The sequence below is a fragment of the Balaenoptera acutorostrata genome, chromosome 4, assembly GCF_949987535.1.
Source record: "Balaenoptera acutorostrata chromosome 4, mBalAcu1.1, whole genome shotgun sequence".
NCBI classification, from domain to species: Eukaryota; Metazoa; Chordata; class Mammalia; order Artiodactyla; family Balaenopteridae; genus Balaenoptera; species Balaenoptera acutorostrata.
In genome coordinates this window covers 56,449,478-56,469,804 of record NC_080067.1, presented here as the reverse complement: position 1 = coordinate 56,469,804, position 20,327 = coordinate 56,449,478, and the positions used below count along the sequence as shown (strand labels likewise).

Genomic DNA, 20,327 nt, shown 5'->3' with positions numbered 1-20,327 from the left:
GGATACCATCCAAGGCCTCTGGTGACAGAAACAGCAAAGGGGGCACCCCTTCTAGGATGGTCTAGCAGGTAGGGTGCTCGCAGGTGGGTGAGACCTCCAGGTGCTGTCGTCTCCCCTGCCCTGCTCCCACAGAGAAATAAACTAGGCTTCCCAGGCTGCAGTGTGGTTTACCTTATGGAAACCATCTATGCAGGCTGGCCCTGGGCAGTCAAGATAACAAGTCAATTCTTGGTCAGATACTAGGGTCTCCACAATAGATAAGATCCTATCTTTTCTTTCAGTAGCATTTCTTGCAAATAAGTCAAGTAAATATATTTTAATGCACAATTCACTACACTTCAGTCCGTCTTCATTTTCCACAGTCAATAACTATTGGTTTAAATTTTTCTCTACTTACATTATTTTTTCCATATGTTTAGCATATCTTCAAAAAAGAATAAAATGGCATTTGTTCAGCAATTTCATTTTTAAAAGGTGTTTTAGATGGATGAACATAAAAATATGATTACCTCATCCCATTCTAAAAGGTAGTTGGTGATTTTTGAACCGTTGTCAATTGGTGCCTAAAAAAATAAATAAATAAAATGAGATTAGAGAAAGTTGTTCACAGACAAAAGTTATAAGCTCTCCACTTGGTTCAAATACAATGTCCATCCTAGTACTGTACTCTCCCTGCAGGGGGATAACCCTGGATACCTCCTGCATTTGCTTCTTCAAACATTATCACAAAACCAATTTTAATACAAGTCAACTAGTAGACAGAGCCCCACTATTAATAAATCGTACCCCACAAACAGCCAAGCCTGCCTTCCCCACCACCTCTACCTTTACACGCACATGGTGCCTTACTTCCTCCTCCGGGGATAAAACTTTTAAGAGGCATGTTAAGTTCAAGGCTGGAGGAGAAAAAAGACAGGGGAGAAACAGAGGCACTGCTTGGGGTCTGATAAGGTAAAGCTGACCCACCTAGGTTCAAGAGTCTAAAGTCCATATTTTTGTAACTTCCCCCATACAGTTTTTGTTGTTGTTTTAAGAGTTTAAGATTAGAAAGCCTTCTGTGGCATTAAGGTTGCCCTTTTTTTAAAAATGAGAAAAACCGGGATCTCCTGGATAGATTACCAGGGGCAATTAGCCCTCAGCATATTAGCAAAAGGCAAATCATCATTTGCTTTCCTCCTAAAAGCATACTGAGATCTGCTTTACTGAGAAAGCAGGCTTTGGACAGTGGGAAGAGGAGAAAAGAGTGCTTTGTAGGGTCAGAGCTGCCAGAAGGGGGTGCTACTGTGGAGTCCCTCACAGCACTAAGATAGTAAGACCAGGTCTCCCAAGCACAAACGCACCTGGGCCTGGCTCTTTGCAGGAGAGAGCCAGGGCCCCATAGAATGTGGTGACCTGCCCCCAGCAAAGGCAGCCAGGTCACCAGAGCTACACTGAAGCCCCTCTCGGCTGTTTGTCACGAGTGGTCTGATGTAAGTTGCCTAATATCAATGCTTAGTTTCTTATTCCAAGAATGGATGGGTGTGATAAGGAATTGGGAGAATATATGTAAATCACTTACTAAACTGCCCCGGTGTTATAGGAAGCAGTCAGTAAACAGTAGCTGTTGCATTATTAGTGTTAATAATAAATGTATTAACATCGAGGGCTCAGTAAATATTAGTTAATTAATAAAGAAACTCTTCGCCCTGGCCTTTCCTTCCTTCCTTCTTCTGAGTCATATAATCTTAGAGTTCCAAGCCCCAATTACGGGTGAGTGCTGTATGTTCTACTAAACTGCAATTTCAGGCTTTTGTGGGCTCAATTTGGGAGAAAGGATAGGGTTACATTTAAAGTTCTAAATAACGGACAAAATCAAGGTTTTAGCTGAGAACCCATTTCTAAGGTAAGAACTACATTTATGATGCTCATATATTCCTTTCTGATGTCCTGCCCCACCACCGAGTCCCTGATTCCTTGAGGGTGGGGACACAGCCCCTGGTGTTTGTGTTGCCCTATCTCCTGGCGCTAACAGGATGACATTAGAGGGCCCTGAGCTCTCTCAGTGTCTTGGTGGCTTCAAGGACAGACGGGCAGCCAGAGCATGGTCGCCCTCTCCTTGTACCCCCAACTGGAGCACCGTTATTGGAAAATCTGTTCTAAGAACACGAAAACTGAACTGAATCCAGAACTTTCAAGTTTGCGCGTAACTGAATGGGACAATAATATGCTTCTGATTTACAATCAAATAGAGAAAGAAATTGTGAAACATTTTCCTCCTAGTAAGAAATCTTTTTCTTGAAGTTGCTGGTCTGCCTGAGGCCTGAATTTCATCCAGGTTTTAAGCAGAGTATGCATCAGTGATTCCCAACTTTAGGTTTATAAGACCCCAGGGTCCCTCTGGTAATCTTTAAGATTTCTTATACTTTTCCAAACAAAATGGATTTTAATTCTTTCCTTAAGATATATTTATATATGTATGTGTATAAATACAGAACACATTTTAAAATGGACGTATATGCTCCAAGGACTTAAAACAATGATGACCAGTTGGGTGTTAAAACTCTGAAAGGTGGGGAATCACTGACCTGGATTATCCCTGGAAGCCAGGAAGGAAAATAAAATAGTTCAGATTCTACAACTTTGCCTTTGTCCAAATAACACACTCAATGTTGGTCACTGGCTACGAGAGGGGTCTACAGAAGCCCATGCTTTGTCGCTAACCACTGCTCTCAACTGCTTTCATCAACTCCCAAGATAAATTTGACCCTCTGGTCTAAAAACAAAAGGACAAAGTATTTGTTCACCAATAAGGAATCTCCCTAAGTCATCTTATTTGCACATCAGTGTTTCCCCCCAATACCACAAATCTTTATTATCTCTACCTCTATAAATTTTACATTTTGAACTATATTTTAAAGTATAAATATACAGAAATAATTACTATAGAGATTGATAACATAATCTACTATTTTCTTACAAACACACAACTGTGACTGACAAGCCAATGATATACTAGTTTAAGGACCTCTCTTTGACAAGAGTTATTTGTAGCCAAAAAGTTGTATTTCATGAAAACTACTACCTGATTCAGATGTTAAAAAAAATAATTAGCAATCCTAACTGACCTAAGGCCTAATTAGTCAAAATTAATGAAACCTTAATGTAGTTTAGAACACTAAACATTCTAGGCAGTTTTAAATATTAGACATTGCAGAGTCACCACTGAAAGAAGCCAACGGACCCCATAAACCTACTTTATCTCTAAATCTTTCTTCACAAAAACTTTTTACTCAAGTCCTCAAATGTCTGTTGAAATGAATTAAACCATTAGAAAGTGATGACATTTAGGTATCTTAAGTATTCATATCACTTATAAAGTATTGCTCATGACCCTGCAAAGAAAGCTAACACTTGATTTCACAGTTCCCTCTCCCATTCTTTTGCCCAATTTTTATAGAGATGGCAACTTTTGATATCATTATAATTTGTTTCACATAGTCACTATGCAGAAAATGAAACACCACCACCAAACTGGAATACTGCTAAATAAATGTTTCAAATGGCTACAGACTTCAGAATATTCCCGCCACTTGGCGCTACCCACCTTCCACTGCAAGGTTAGTGAACTTTTGCTCCTGTGTGCCAGCTTAGGTGGGAAAGGACACTCGGGTGCACAGCTGTGGGTGGTGAAGCTAACCGGCTCAGAGCAGGATCCCTTTACGGAATTGTACATAGCATATACCCTGAAAACAGACAGACAAATACAGTCAGTGACAGAGGCCCATCACAGAAGACCGGGGTTTTTATCTCAGCTTTGCCCCAGGACTTTCCACAGAGGAACAGAATTTCTTATGGAGTACACACCATGACCCTTATTCTTATTTACTGGTCTTGTCCTGACCTAACTATGGTCAGCATTTTCAGGGGAAAATCATCCCAGCAGGCGATGTGACTCAATGCATTCTCTCCTCCCACTAACTGTCAGAGCCACCCAGCCCCATGTAAGACAGGCAGAGTCTACTGACTGGAGAATATGCTCAACGAGGAAATATCCTTATTCCCCAAAATGGCCTCCAAATACGTATTCTAAAACCCATCAAGCCACTCTCTGGTTGACTTTGTCTGGAAAAAGGCTAAAAGTACAGATAAGGGTTGGGTCAAAGGAGACAAGAAGCAGTGATGAGTCCACAAACTGAGAGGGAGAGGTAGAAGTACAAACAACAAAGTAGATATCATCTTTGAACTGTTTATAATACTGCAGATATTTAGGTAGAGATAAGCACATTTCACACACAGAAACAGGCTTGCTACTGCCAAATGCATCTCTCTTCTAATTCATTAAAAACACGGTTCAGGTACAGTTTATCCGTGTGAACATCTAACTCTTACACCTGGAGCCAAGATTAAGGATGGGCATTCTGCACATTAAAATGCCTGGCTCGATACTCAACATATGGACCTGATTTCTCCAAAGAAGCTGTGAAAAAAAAGCATATAACACACTATTATAAAACTACACTCCTTTCAAATAGCATAAAATAGGATTATGCTGATTTTTACCATCTTCTTTTCTACTTTTTCATTTTTTAAATATTGGGCATTAAAAAAAAAAAACGTGAAAACATACTCTTTTAAAAAGACAACAGGGGCTTCCCTGGTGGCGCAGTCGTTGAGAATCTGCCTGCCAATGCAGGGGACATGGGTTCGAGCCCTGGTCTGGGAAGATCCCACATGCCGTGGAGCAACTAGGCCGGTGAGCCACAATTACTGAGCCTGCGCGTCTGGAGCCTGTGCTCCGCAATAAGAGAGGCCGCGATGATGAGAGGCCCGCGCACCGCGATGAAGAGTGGCCCCCACTTGCCACAACTAGAGAAAGCCCTCACACAGAAACAAAGACCCAACACAGCCATAAATAAATAAATAAATAAAAATTAAAAAAAAAAAAAAGACAACAAAGAAACCTTTGCTGCCTAAAAAAAATGCATGGATTAAGCTATTCAGAATTTGTAAATACATCAAGGCCTTAATTCTTTTTTTTTTTTTTTTAAATTCTTCAGGGCGTGGAATTCTTGACACTGTTTCTTTTTTTTTAATTTTTTTTTTTTTTAATTTTTATTTATTTATTTATTTTATTTTTGGCTGTGCTGGGTCTTCGGTTCGTGCGAGGGCTTTCTCTAGCTGCGGCAAGTGGGGGCCACTCTTCATCGCGGCGCGGGGACCGCTCTTCATCGCGGTGCGCGGGCCTTTCACTATCGCGGCCCCTCCCGCTGCGGGGCACAGGCTCCAGACGCGCAGGCTCAGTAGTCGTGGCTCACGGGCTTAGTTGCTCCGCGGCATGTGGGATCTTCCCAGACCAGGGCTCGAACCCGTGTCCCCTGCACCGGCAGGCAGACTCTCAACCACTGCGCCACCAGGGAAGCCCCAAGGCCTTAATTCTTAACAACTCTTTATGAGCTGCCATTAAAGACAGAAGAACACTCAGACTAGAGAGGTGAAGCAAATTTCCCAAAGCTACACAGCTAGGAAGTCGGATCAATTGTACTCAGTCATGGAGATCTAACTGCTATACTGTATTCCCTACTGTCCTTTTCATCTTGCAATCCACTTCCCCTCACTCTGCCCAATGAATAAATAACAGCTACAGATAACATTATGGAAAATAGGACCTAACTGAGGAGAAAGGATTTTAAAAATCATACACCTAAAGTCCACCACAAATATAGAGGCCATGCAAGTCAAAAGTACTAACAGACATGCCTGCCTTCCATTCTAACAGGTAAAATACATATTTACTGGATATTTGACTTGTTTGCCTTAGGGGAGGACACCATGATATTTGATCCAAACAAAAGATACCTCTCATTAGGATGCTCTTCACACAACCTGATGACAGAAATGCTCCTTTTTGCATTCACTGTAAGTAGGCACATGATAACAGAAAATGAAACAGGAGACTTGGCAAAATCATTTCCATGTATCAGGACAGGTTTACTGGGAGTAAGTTACTTAAAAATGAATCACAGAATGTTCCAGACATGGGCAGGGTTCCAGCCTGAACTTTAACAGATCAGCTGAATTCTCCAACTGATGGCTTATCGATTGTATTTTGCCCAAAATACGTGTGGGGGGAGGGAAGGAATATAGTGTTTTAAAATATTACCGCCACCTATGAATTAAAGGATGTAGGCAACGATCACCAAAAAAGAGACAAGCAGACATTATGCACTCCTAATGAGAGACCATGCCACTATCTATAAAATCCCTGCCAGAAAAATTGAACCTGTATCTGATTAAGCCTCTTCACTGCTTTATAGGAAACATGGAGAGAACATTATTAAGCAACACTACAGGATGCAATCAGGCTAATTCACAGTGTGGAAAAGTCTACAGGACAAAAAAAAAAATTTATTCCAACAAATAAATTGCAAGAAGAGAAAAAAAGGATAGAGGGAAAACCTATAGCTTAAAAGAAATTTAAGAGCTATAAGCCAAACACAATACTCAAACCATGTCTGAATTCCAATTACAACAAACTGAAGAAATAAACCCTTCATTTTTAGGACAGTTGAGGAAATGGGAACAGTGTCTGGATTTTAAAGACATGAAAGAATTTACCATTTTTGTTTATTTTGGATGGGCATAGGGTGTGTGATGATGGTAATGTGGTTCACAGGTGAAATAATATGATGTCTGGACTTTACTTCAAAATAACTGTTGGGGTAGGGGGTAGGAGAAGGCACCAAGGGAATAAAAAGTTGGGTGGTGGGTATATGAGAGTTCATTAAATTACTGTCCACTTTTGACTATAACTGAAATCTTCAGAAACAAAAAGTTAAAAATTAAGCCAATGCTGAAAAAAATGGAGATCTCCCTTTTTAAAAAATGAACCTCTGGCTTCTCTTAAAAACCAGAAGTTCTAGCAACACTGAGCTGCAGACCTGAATGACAGGAATTAAATGAAACTGAGAGCAGCTCCCCCTTTAGATGGGCAGGTGCTGTCCAGTTCAGAGCCCCCACCACTCCCTACTGCTCCCCGGAACTGAGATTGCTTTTTCGCTGCCTTTTACCCAATCCTCTTTACCCACTTCCATTCCCAGGAGGTATCTCATGTTGCGGTCACTAGGCATTTGCTTATGAATTCAGACTATACTCAGATAGACCAAGTCCTAAATATCCACAAAAACAGTCAGCACCTAAGATCCATGTGGGTAATAGAGCAGAGGAAAGGAGGGAGGGGAAGAGCCTGCCAAGGACGAGCAGACCGCAGTTAGTTATCTGGGGGGAGCTGGACTCAGTCAAGTTCGTTCTTTCTTTTCAATGAGATTCTTGGAGTCACAAATCCATACTTATCGGGCTAGAGAAACACGAGAGAAGGAGGCTCCTGACAGCCAGGTTGGGAGGATGACGGTAGGAATGAAGGAACCTGATGGCACAAGTAAAAATGTGAGGTACTTGAGGATGGACAGTTGTACAGGCTGGCAGGAGTTAGTTCCCTTGTCTTTAAACTCAGAGAATGTTATAGTTTGTGTAAATGAGGAGTCAATGCTCTGCACTTGTAAAAAGTCTGTCTGCAAAGGAAACAAGATCTATTTTACGCGGCAATATAAATGTGCTGCACTCAGTACCTAAAACTTGACATGACATCTAAGTACCTCATGATTACATCTGTCAATTCAAATTGTTCAGTAAATAGATAGCAACTAATAACTGCACTAACTACCTGCTCCGCTTTTACCAGTAATTTTCACAGAAAAGTCTCTGTAAATGACATTACATTTTCAAGAATGTTGCAATCATGTTTCTCACATGATGGTGATGTGTTTTCTCTAAATACCACAATGTGACAGGAAGATATGTGGAGTAGGACCAGTGTCCTAAGTTAAATATATCAGCAAACAATTCAGTTCTTTTAGCATTTATACCAGCAACGAGGAATACACTTTCCTAAGGATATAACTAATCTTGTGTTGGGTTTGCACATTTGTTTCAGTTTAAGTACCAACTAAATGTGTATGGAACAGGTGCTCCAAAAATTTCAGAAATTTGCCTCCCCCTTCCTCCAGCACGTCTGTAACATACCAGGAGCTGCAATTTCTAGTCAATAACACCTATTTGGTGGATGGACTTAGAGTCTGTCATGCAGAGTGAAATAAGTCAGAAAGAGAAAAACAAATACCATATGCAAACACATATATATGGAATCAAAAAAAAAATGGTTCTGAGGAACCTAGGGGCAGGACAGGAATAAAGACGCAGACGTAGAGAATGGACTTGAGGACACGGGGAGGGAGAAGGGTAAGCTGGGACGAAGTGAGAGAGTAGCATTGAAATATACACACTACCAAATGTAAAATAGATAGCTAGTGGGAAGCAGCCGCATAGCACAGGGAGATCAGCTCTGTGCTTTGTGACCACCTAGAGGGGTGAGATAGGGAGGGTGGGAGGGAGACACAAGAGGGAGGATATATGGGGATAGATGTATATGTATAGCTGATTCACTTTGTTATACAGCAGAAACTAACACACCACTGTAAAGCAATTATACTCCAATAAAGATGTTAAAAAAATAAATTAAATAACACCTACTTCATAACCCCACACTGAGCTGGTCAACCACATATTTTTGGAAATGCTTCATCACATAATTTTTCTGGGAAATGTTATTACATGGTATCATCTCTGGGCAACCTCTTTGCCAAATTGTTTATGACAATGACTGCAAAACGGCCTCAAATTCTGCATTGAAATTGCTATCCATTCCAACACTCAAATTCCTGATTATCCTATCATTGATAAAAATATAAATTCTTGACTCCCACAGTAAAATGATTGTTTCAATGTCACTATTAATTATAAAACTACCAATTAAAAGAGGAATATGCTTTTCTTTGTATATGTATAAATAAATGAATATATAAATGTTTGTGATTGTAAAGTTACATACTTATGCATAAGTATTATAAAATAGAATGTTATTTATTTGTATGTACGTATGTATTGGATTTTTCTCATTCCTCTTTCTTCCTCAACACACACACACACAGGGGAGATTCTGCATTGGTGGCGTCATTCCATAACACAATACCCTATATGGAAACACTGAATAAATACACTTTGACAGTTACAAATTGATTCCTTTTAAATATTCAACCAACATTAAACCAAAAAAAGCAATCTGTGTAAGAAATGGGTAACTAATATAAAAGTGATGACTTTAATAAAAATAACCCAGGACCCAACACCTAATTTTTTTACATCAACATAATAGAGGAATTATTGAGGAATTACTTTCTTCAATCACTAGGAGAAAAAATAAAAAAGTGGTCAGACAGATGTGGAGCAATGACACGAAAATACATAGCAAAAAGTGAGGAAAATAATCTTTAAAACCTGAAATGTCTCAGGATACAATTTTCAATGTGGAATTTGGACTAAAGGGCATAGCAAGCGCCAATCTGAACAGCTACAGACACATAACCTATAGCACCATCTCAAGGATGCCACTGGTCTCTTAATAAATTATTCCCAATAACAGTGAGGTGATGGCAAGTAGAATTCAAGAGCTCTTCTTGCCTAGGAACTGATGCCAAGCACTATACAGTTCAATAACAGAACTCCATGACTGAGAGGCTGCTACTTTAAAAAATGGTTGTGTATCTGACTGGTGAACGCAGACAATACTCACTAACATGAGGGAGGAAAAAACTGAAAATGAGAAAAAGAATTCCATAAAGATATCAAGCAAGCAATGTGAAGGGGATGGAATCAGAATAGCAAAACCAAAAGCAACAAGAAAGGAGCCCTAGGTGAGATGCCAGTACCTGACCTGAGAAAGAAACCTTTCACTCTACGGAAGAGTGATTTGAACAGAGACTTCTGCAGGCCTTTGTCAAAATGTGCACTATTAACAACTAGAAGGAGAATACAGCCTGCTTGGCACTGCTAAAAGAAACATCTGTTTTCATCATTGGCTCTCCAGACTTCCTATAAGGCGACACTTTCTAAATTGGTAATGTACAAATAAATGAAAATGGTAATAAATATAATTGTTCATTTTGCAGCTGTACACTAATGGAATCCTTTTGGAGCTTCTGTTGTGGAAAAGTGAGGAAATATTTCCATGTAGCTTTTTGAGGCCTTACAGGTGACTATTAAATTTAAAATTATATTTGAGGCTACTGTGTTGATAAAAGCTTACATTCCTGGAACTAAGATTTTGAGAATGTTAACTGCATCATAAAAAGAGATTTTTGCTCTGCTTTTTTCAGCTCCAATTATGATATGTCTTTATCTCAATAAAATAATGAGTGGTATGGTCAAACTTCATCATGAAGTCCTTTTTATTTTTAGTGTGGAAAATCTGCAACCACTTTGGAAAAACAAAACAAACAAAACAACATTTATAGGTGTTACAGATTTATAATAGATTTGCACATATATTTCATTTGCTCTCATACCATCTTTCTAAGGCTGGTATCGTTATTATCCTCATTTTACAAATGAGAAAACAAGGACATTGAAGCTTACATGGCTTGCCTAATCACATACCCTAAGTAAGTGCCTGAGTCATTAATTCCAAATTCCAAGCTCTGCCTACTATGTCATCAAGCTGCCTCCCAAAGCAATTCAAGGCAGAAGAGACTGACTCTATGTAGGGGCTGGAAGTGTTAAGAGTATTCTCTAGCTTGAAAAATGAAAGGCTGTATAAGGAAAGAGAATGAATGATCTATATGGACTGTGGAATAGCCAGAGCAAAGTAACTAAAATTGGGACTGTAGACATTTTTTTAGGAAATAACTTTTTAAAAATACTAAAAGAGATGTGTTCTGGAAGATGGCGGAGTAGAAGGACATGCGCTCACCCCCTCTTGAGAGAGCACCGGAATCACAAGTAACTGCTGAACAATCATCGACAGGAAGACACTAGAACTCACCAAAAAAGATACCCCACATCCAAAGACAAAGGAGAAGCCACAATGAGATTGTAGAAGGGGTGCAATCACAATAAAATCAAATCCCATAACCGCTGGGTGGGTGACTCACAAAGTGCAGAACAATTATACCACAGAAGTCCACCCACTGGAGTGAAGGTTCTGAGCCCCATGTCAGGCTTCCCAACCTGGGGGTCTGGCAATGGGAGGAGGAATTCCCAGAGAATCAGACTTTGAAGGCTATAGGGATTTCATTACAGGACTTCAACAGGACTGGGGGAAACAGAGACTCCACTTGTGGAGGGCACACACAAAGTAGTGTGCGCATCGGGACCCAGGGGGAAGGAGTAGTGATCCCACAGGAGACTGAACAAGACTTACCTGCTAGTGTTGGAGGGAATCCTGCAGAGGCAGGGGGCTGCTGTGGCTCACCGTGGGGACAAGGACACTCGCAGCAGAAGTTCTGGGAAGTACTCCTTGGTGTGAGCCCTCCCAGAGTCCACCATTAGCCCCGCCAAAGGGCCTGAAGACTCCAGTGCTGGGTCGCCTCAGGCCAAACAACCAACAGGGAGGGAACTTAGCCCCACCCATCAGCAGACAAGTGGATTAAAGTTTTACTGAGCTCTGTCCACCAGAGCAACACCCAGCTCTACCTACCACCAGTCCCTCCCTGCAGGAAGCTTGCACAAGCCTCTTAGATAGCCTTATCCACCAGAGGGCAGACAGCAGAAGCAAGAAGAACTACAATCCTGCAGCCTGTGGAACAAAACCCACATTGAAAGATAGACAAAATGAAAAGGCAGGGGACTATGTATCAGATGAAGGAACAAGATAAAACCCAGAAAAACAATTAAATGAAGTGGAGATAGGGAACCTTCCAGAAAAAAGAATTCAGAATAATGATAGTGAAGATAATCCAGGACCTCGGAAAAAGAATGGAAGCAAAGATTGAGAAGATGTAAGAACTGTTTAGCAAAGACCTAGAAGAATTAAAGAACAAGCAAACAGAGATGAACAATACAATAACTGAAATGAAAAATACACTAGAAGGAATCAATAGCAGAATAACTGAGGCAGAAGAACGGATAAGTAACCAGGAAGACAGAATGGTGGAATTCACTGCTGCGGAACAGAATAAAGAAAAAAGAATGAAAAGAAATGAAGAGAGCCTAAGAGACCTCTGGGACAACATTAAACACACCAACATTCGCATGTATAATGCGTCCCATAAGGAAAAAAGAGAAAGGACCTGAGAAAATATTTGAAGAGATTATAGTCAAAAACACCCCTAACATGGGAAAGCAAATAGCCACCCAAGTCCAGGAAGCGCAGAGAGTCCCACGCAGGATAAACCCATGGAGAAACATGCCGAGAAACAAAGTAATCAAACTGACAAAAATTAAAGACAAAGAAAAATTATTAAAAGCAACAAGGGAAAAATGACAAATAACATACAAGGGAACTCCCATAAGGTTAACGGGTGATTTCTCAGCAGAAACTCTACAAGCCAGAAGGGAGTGGCATGATATATTTAAAGTGATGAAAGGGAAGAACCTATATCCAAGATTACTCTACCCAGCAAGGATCTCATTCAGATAAAACAGAGAAATCAAAAACTTTACAGACAAGCAAAAGCTAAGAGAATTTAGCACCACCAAACCAGCTCTACAACAAATGCTAAAGGAACTTCTCTAAGTGGGAAACACAAGAGAAGAAAAGGACCTACAAAAACAAACCCAAAACAATTAAGAAAATGGTCATAGGAACATACATATCGATAATTACCTTAAACATGAATGGATTAAATGTTCCAACCAAAAGACACAGGCTTGCTGAATGGATACAGAAACAAGACCCATATATGTGCTGCCTACAAGAGACTCACTTCAGACCTGGGGACACATACAGACTGAAAGTGAGGGGATGGAAAAAGATATTCCATGCAAATGGAAATCAAAAGAAAGCTGGAGTAGCTATACTCATATCAGATAAAATAGACTTTAAAATAAAGAATGTTACAAGAGACAAGGAAGACACGACATAATGATCAAGGGATCAATCCAAGAAGAAGATATAACAATTATAAATACATACATACCCAACATAGGAGTACCTCAATACATAAGGCAACTGGTAACAGCTATAAAAGAGGAAATCAGCAGTAACACAGTAACAGTGAGGGAATTTAACACCTCACTTACACCAACGGACAGATCATCAAGACAGAAAATTAATAAGGAAACACAAGCTTTAAATGACACAACAGACCAGGATAGATCTAATATAGGACATTCTATCTGAAAACAACAAAGCACTTTCTTCTCAAGTGCACACAGAACATTCTCCAGGATAGATCACATCTTGGGTCACAAATCAAGCTTCGGTAAATTTAAGAAAATTGAAATTGTATCAAGCATCTTTTCCGACCACGATGCTGTGAGATTAGAAATAAATTACAGGGGAAAAAAATGTAAAGAACACAAACACATGGAGGCTAAACAACACGTTACTAAATAACCGAGAGATCACTGAAGAAATCAAAGAGGAAATCAAAAAATACCTAGAGACAAATGACAATGAAAACACAATGATCTAAAACCTATGGGATGCAGCAAAAGCAGTTCTAAGAAGGAAGTTTATAGCAATACAAGCCTACCTCAAGAAACAAGAAAAATCTCAAATAAACAATCTAACGTTACACCTAAAGGAACTAGAGAAAGAAGAACAAACAAAACCCAAAGTTAGCAGAAGGAAAGAAATCATAAAGATCAGAGCAGAAATAAATGAAAAAGAAACAAAGAAAACAATAGCAAAGATCAATAAAACTAAACGCTGTTTCTTTGAGAAGATAAAACTGATAAACCTTTAGACAGACTCATCAAGAAAAAGAGGGAGAGGACTCAAATCAATAAAATTAGAAATGAAAAAAGAGAAGTTACAACAGACACCGCAGAAATACAAAGCATCCTGAGAGACTACTACAAGCAACTCTATGCCAATAAAATGGACAACCTGGAAGAAATGGACAAATTCTTAGAAAGGTATAACTTTCCAAGACTGAACCAGGAAGAAACAGAAAATATGAACAGAACAATCACAAGTAATGAAATTGAAACTGTGATTAAAAATCTTCCAACAAACAAAAGTCCAGGACCAGATGGCTTCACAGGTGAGTTCTGAATTCTATCAAACATTTAGAGAAGAGCTAACACCCATCCTTCTCAAACTCTTCCAAAAAATTGCAGAGGAAGGAACACTCCCAAACTCATTCTACGAGGCCACCATCACCCTGATACCAAAACCAGACAAAGATACTACAAAAAAAGAAAATTACAGACCAATATCACTGATGAATATAGATGCAAAAGTCCTCAACAGGGGGCTTCCCTGGTGGCGCAGTGGTTGAGAATCTGCCTGCCAATGCAGGGGACATGGGTTCGAGCCCTGGTCTGGGAAGATCCCACATGCCGCGGAGCGACTGGGCCCGTGAGCCACAATTGCTGAGCCTGCGCGTCGGGAGCCTGTGCTCCGCAACGAGAGGCCGCGATGGTGAGAGGCCCGCGCACCGCGATGAAGAGTGGTCCCCACTTGCCGCAACTAGAGAAAGCCCTCGCACAGAAACGAAGACTCAACACAGTCATAAAAAAAAAAAAAAAAGAACGTGAATTTCTTTAAAAAAAAAAAAAAAAAAAAGTAAAAGTCCTCAACAAAATACTAGCAAACAGAATCCAACAACACATTAAAAGGATCATACACCCTGATTAAGTGGGATTTATCCCAGGGATGCAAGGAATCTTCAATATATGCAAATCAATGTGATACACCATATTAACAAATTGAAGAAGAAAAACCATATGATCATCTCAATAGATGAAGAAAAAGCTTCTGACAAAATTCAACACCCATTTATGATAAAAACTCTCCAGAAAGTGGTCATTGAGGGAACGTACCTCAACATAATAAAGGCCGTATACGACAAACCCACAGCAAACATCATTCTCAATCAATGGTGAAAAACTGAAAGCATTTCCTCTAAGATCAGGAACAAGACAAGGATGTCCACTCTCACCACTATTATTCTACATATTTCTGGAAGTTTTAGCCATGGCAATCAGAGAAGCAAAAGAAATAAAAGGAATTCAAATTGGAAAAGAAGAAGTAAAACTGTCACTGTTTGCAGATGACATGATACTATACATAGAGAATCCTAACGATGCCACCAGGAAACTACTAGAGCTAATCAATAAATCTGGTAAAGTAGCAGGATACAAAATTACTGCACAGAAATCTCTTGCATTCCTATACACTAACAACAAAAGATCAGAAAGAAATTAAGGAAACAATCCCATTCACCACTGCAACAAAAAGAATAAAATACCTAGGAATAAACCTACTTAAGGGGGTAAAAGACCTGTACTAAGAAAACTATAAGACACTGGTGAAAGAAATCAAAGATGACACAAACAGATGGAGAGATATACCATGTTCGTGTATTGGAAGAATCAATATTGTGAAAATGACTATACTACACAAAGCAATCTACAGGTTCAATGCAATCCCTATCAAATTACCAATGGTATTTTTTACAGAACTAGAACAAAAAACCTTAAAATTTGTATGGAGACGCAAAAGACCCCGAATAGCCAAAGTAATCTTGACAGAAAAAAATGGAGGTGTAGGAATCAGACTCCCTGACTTCAGACTATACTACAAAGCTACAGTAATCAAGACAATATGGTACTGGCACAAAAACAGAAATATAGATCAATGGAACAGGATAGAAAGCCCAGAGATAAACCCACACAGCTATGGTCAACTAATCTATAACAAAGGAGGCAAGGATATACAATGGAGAAAAGACAGTCTCTTCAATAAACGGTGCTGGGAAAACTGGACAGCTACATGTAAAAGAATGAAATTAGAACACTCCCTAATACCATATACAAAAATAAACCCAAAATGGATTAAAGACCTAAATGTAAGACCAGACACTATAAAACTCTTAGAGGTAAACATAGGAAGAACACTCTTTGACATAAATCACAGCAAGATCTTTTATGACCCACCCCCTAGAGTAATGGAAATAAAAACAAAAATAAACAAATGGGACGTAATGAAACTTAAAAGCTTTTGCACAGCAAAGGAAACTACAGGAAACTCAGAATGGGAGAAAATATTTGCAAACAAATCAATGGACAAAGGATTAATGTCCAAAATACATAAACAGCTCATGCAGCTCAATATACAAAAAGCAAACAACCCAATCAAGAAATGGGCAGAAGACCTAAATAGACATTTCTCCAAAGAAGACATACAGATGGCCAAGAGGCACATGAAAACTGCTCAATATCACTAATTATTAGAGAAATGCAAATCAAAACTACAATGAGATATCACCTCACACCGGTTAGAATGGGTATCATCAGAAACTCTACAAACAACAAATGCTGGAGAGGGTGTGGAGAAAAGGGAACCCTCTTGCACTGTTGGTGGGAATGTAAATTGATACAGCCACTATGGAGAACAGTATGGAGATTTCTTAAAAAACTAAAAATAGAATTACCGTATGACCTAGCAATCCCACTGCTGGGCATATACGCTGAGAAAACCATAATTCAAAAAGAAACACATACAACAATGTTCATTGCAGCACTATTTACAAGAGCCAGACATGGAAGCAACCTAAATATCCATCAACAGATGACTAGATAAAGAAGATGTGGCACATATATACAATGGAATATTACTCAGCCATAAAAAGGAATGAAATTGAGTTATTTGTAGTCAGGTGGACGGACCTAGAATCTGTCATACAGAGTGAAGTCAGAAAGAGAAAAACAAATACCGTTGGCTAATGCATATATATGGCATTTAAAAAAGTGGTACTGATAAACCTAGTGGCAGGGCAGTAATAAAGACGCAGACGTGGAAAACGGAGTTGAGGGCACAGGGGTAAAGGGGAAGCTTGGATGAAGTGCGAGAGTAGCACTGACATATATACACTACTAAATGTCAAATGGATGGCTAGTGGGAAGCAGCCACATGGCACAGGGAGATCAGCTCGGTGCTTTGTGATGACCTAGAGGGGTGGGATAGGGAGGGTGGGAGGGAGATGCAAGAGGGAGGAGATATGGGGATATATGTATATGTATAGCTGATTCAGTTTGTTGTACAGTAGAAACTAACACAACATTGTAAAGCATTTATACTCCAATAAAGATGTGGAAAAAACAAAAAACAAAAAGACACATGCACTCCAATGTTCACTGCAGCATTATTTATGATAGCTAGGTCATGGAAGCAACCTAAATGCCCATCAACAGACGAATGGATAAAGAAGATGTGGTGCATATATACAATGGAGTATTACTCAGTCATAAAAAGGAACGAAACTAGGTCATTTGTAGAGACGTGGATGGACCTAGAGACTGTCATACAGAGTGAAGTAAGTCAGAAAGAGAAAAACAAATATATTAATTCATATATGTGGAATCTAGAAAAATGGTACAGATGAACAGGTTTGCAAGGCAGAAATAGACACAGATGTAGAGAACAAACGTATGGACACCAAGGGGGGAAAGCGGCAGGGGGGTGGTGGTGGTGGTGGGATGAATTGGGAGATTGGGATTGACATGTATACACTGATGTGTATAAAATAGATAACTAATGAGAACCTGCTGTATAAAAAAATAAAGAGATCACGATCAAAGAGAGGGAGAATTTTCCATCTCTCTGGCCAGCAGAGTACTAGACCAAATAACAGCTGGTGGTGCCTTAGGCTGTTTATGTGTGGTGTCACACAAGTGTCAAATATGTCACAAGGGTGGGATCCCCGATGTGTTAGAAGGAAGTCTTGGATCCAAGGCCTCTAAGATGGTAACTACTACCTCATGCTCCTATGTCTTTTGGGGAATCCATTAATTATTCCTTTTATCTGCCCAGAAGTTTAAGGTGTTCATAAGATACGTAAAAAGAATTAATGAGCAAGTATTCTCAAGTTTACCCTTTGTAAGAGGCGTTAAAAAGATACAAAGGGCAACACAACAGATGGGACAGTAAATAAAGGGCAGACTGTGACATTTAAAATTTTTTAAAAAGTTATTGTCAACTCATGGATGAGCAGAAAATTAATAAAGTAAACCTTTAGTGAAGCAATGACAATGAACATTAAAAGAGAAAAAAGGAAACACATGTTAACAATGTCTAATAGAGAACATTTACAGGACTCCCTATATGGTGTTACATTTTCTGGTTTGTTGTTAAATCGACCATTTCAAAGAATGGTTAAACTATTACCATCTCAGCTTCACAAGTTATACAAATCTTTTTCTTTGTACAGACGGTGTGAAAAGTTCAATATGTTTGGGCTAAAGCTAATTCACTCAAAATCCAAAAGTTTTGATTCAAATGGGAAAAGATGGTTGCAATAGAGTTCATCTAAGGAAAACAATAGCCAAGCAGATGTACACTTTATGACTGAATGTAAAAACCTTGCTCTTTTATGTATTGCTTTAAACATAGTTTTAAACACTGTGTAGCTAATAAGATATTATAATCTGAACACACCCCTACTTTCCTTACTTTTGTTACCGAGAAAATTGTGGCATGGATTCTCTGTGATTGACCAAAGTTAAAACAGTCAATTGATGGGCAGAACCAGACTAGACCTCAAGCTTCCTAATAATTAACATATGCTCTTCCTGCTAGGCTACCCTGCCTCTACTCCACCACAAAGGGAACGTGTGGTGTGAATTAACCTTTGGAAAGTGTAATAAAGAGTGTGTGCTTGATGCTTGCAATTTTATTACATAATCTGGATATACACATATATAATTGAAGAAAGGAGAATTTGTTGTTGTTCACCCTATTAGATAAAATGAGAATTTCTGATCAAATTAAAAATTAAATAAAATGAAAGTTTAAATTAAAATGAAAATTTAAACGATATTATGGATCACATTCAGATTAAAAAATCTGCCTGTTTGCAGATGGATGTATGGATGTATCTTTGAGTAATCAGATGGGCTCTGTTAACACTTAGATGATACTTTCGTCCTCGCAGGTCTGTGGTTGGCTGGGTCTCTCCCTGAGATCAGCTAGCCCTGCCTTCCAGAGCAGTCATGGTAGAGAGTTCAGACTCGGTAGCAAACTATGTGAGTTGTTTTGGCAAACTGCATTAGCTCTTGCTAGAGATAATTTTGATATTTGCATTACTTATTTCAAAACGTATTGCCTTTTAGGTCCAAACTTGAAACATGGGAAGGACTTTATTTAGTCATTTGGGCTGAACATATATAGTTTCTATGGAAGGTCTATAATAACTGATATACCTATGGTAAAAAATGATTGCTTTAGAGAAAAAAATATTATACATTAAACCACGCATTTCAACGGATCTTAGAAGACTACGTAAAATAAAAATTACTTCGTAAAAACAATTTTTAAATTCTGTTCAGGGTATCATCTACTTTTCTATTACCAGAAGCACTTCTATGGACTCCCAATCTCTATGCTCTCAAGTGTAGGACATCAAGGAATGGCCGATGAGCAAAGGTACTGACACTTTTAGTTAGGCAAGTGCTGTTAACCAAACACTTTTAAAAAGGAGCATATTATTTATCTTAGCAATCTGAATTCCCCAATACTCACCTCACATGATAATCGGTTGCTGGTCTAAGATCTTTCAGGTTACATTCTAATTCTTCTCCGCTGCAAAGAAAAATCATTTCTTAGTCAATGATACAAGTTTCAAAAATAAAACAGGTTTTGGATTTGGGTCTCATAGTCAGGTACCAACAGCGATTCAAGAATTATTACTTCTACTTCCACCTTAAGTCAGAAATAAACTCTCCTGCTTGGTATTATCATTTTTCTGGACTAGCAAATTAGATTCCTTGAAATGGTGTCATTCTGGATCTGGAAAACGGCAAGGCTAACTTATGAATAAAATTCCAAAATATCTTACCACTTCTTCAAAATGACTACATAAAAATAAGTAAATAAGGAAGCAAGCTGAACAGAAAGATACCTAGATAAACGGAAGTGTAAATAACAGCACCAGCTGTCAACTGAAGGTGGCTCCCAGACTTGTCCTGGCAAGAACCCCAATAGCTTCAACTTCTCAACTCTCTTCAAGAAACCTCAATCTACTTCCCTCACATATCAATACTAATAAACAGCTCTCTTACAGATGCATGCCAATAAATAGCTCTCTTACACAAAATAAAACCATTTATTTGACCAGAAGCTGCACAGAACCTTGACTTAATCAAGAGGAAATCACCAACATTCCAGAAAATAAGTAATGTTCCCATTAAAAAATTTTTTAAAGGTGAGAGGGGTGTGTGTGGGCATAACTGTATTCTGCACAAATGTCAGTATCTACCCAGCCACAAAAAAAGAATGAAATTCTGCCATG

The 20,327-nt window shown here is 39.0% G+C and overlaps 1 protein-coding gene across 4 annotated transcripts in view; it reads right to left on the bottom strand.

Moving 5' to 3' along the window:
* The window catches only part of FNDC3B (fibronectin type III domain containing 3B), a 354,599-nt gene that overhangs the window by 73,393 nt on the left and 260,879 nt on the right, over positions 1-20,327 (bottom strand). For all 4 annotated transcript variants that reach the window (XM_057546030.1, XM_007197501.2, XM_057546029.1 and 1 more), the window contains 3 exons: positions 19,559-19,618; positions 3,584-3,722; positions 510-563 (listed from right to left, as the gene is read on the bottom strand). In XM_057546030.1, the coding sequence (XP_057402013.1) occupies positions 510-563; positions 3,584-3,722; positions 19,559-19,618 (253 nt within the window). The remainder of the gene's footprint in view (positions 1-509; positions 564-3,583; positions 3,723-19,558; positions 19,619-20,327) is intronic.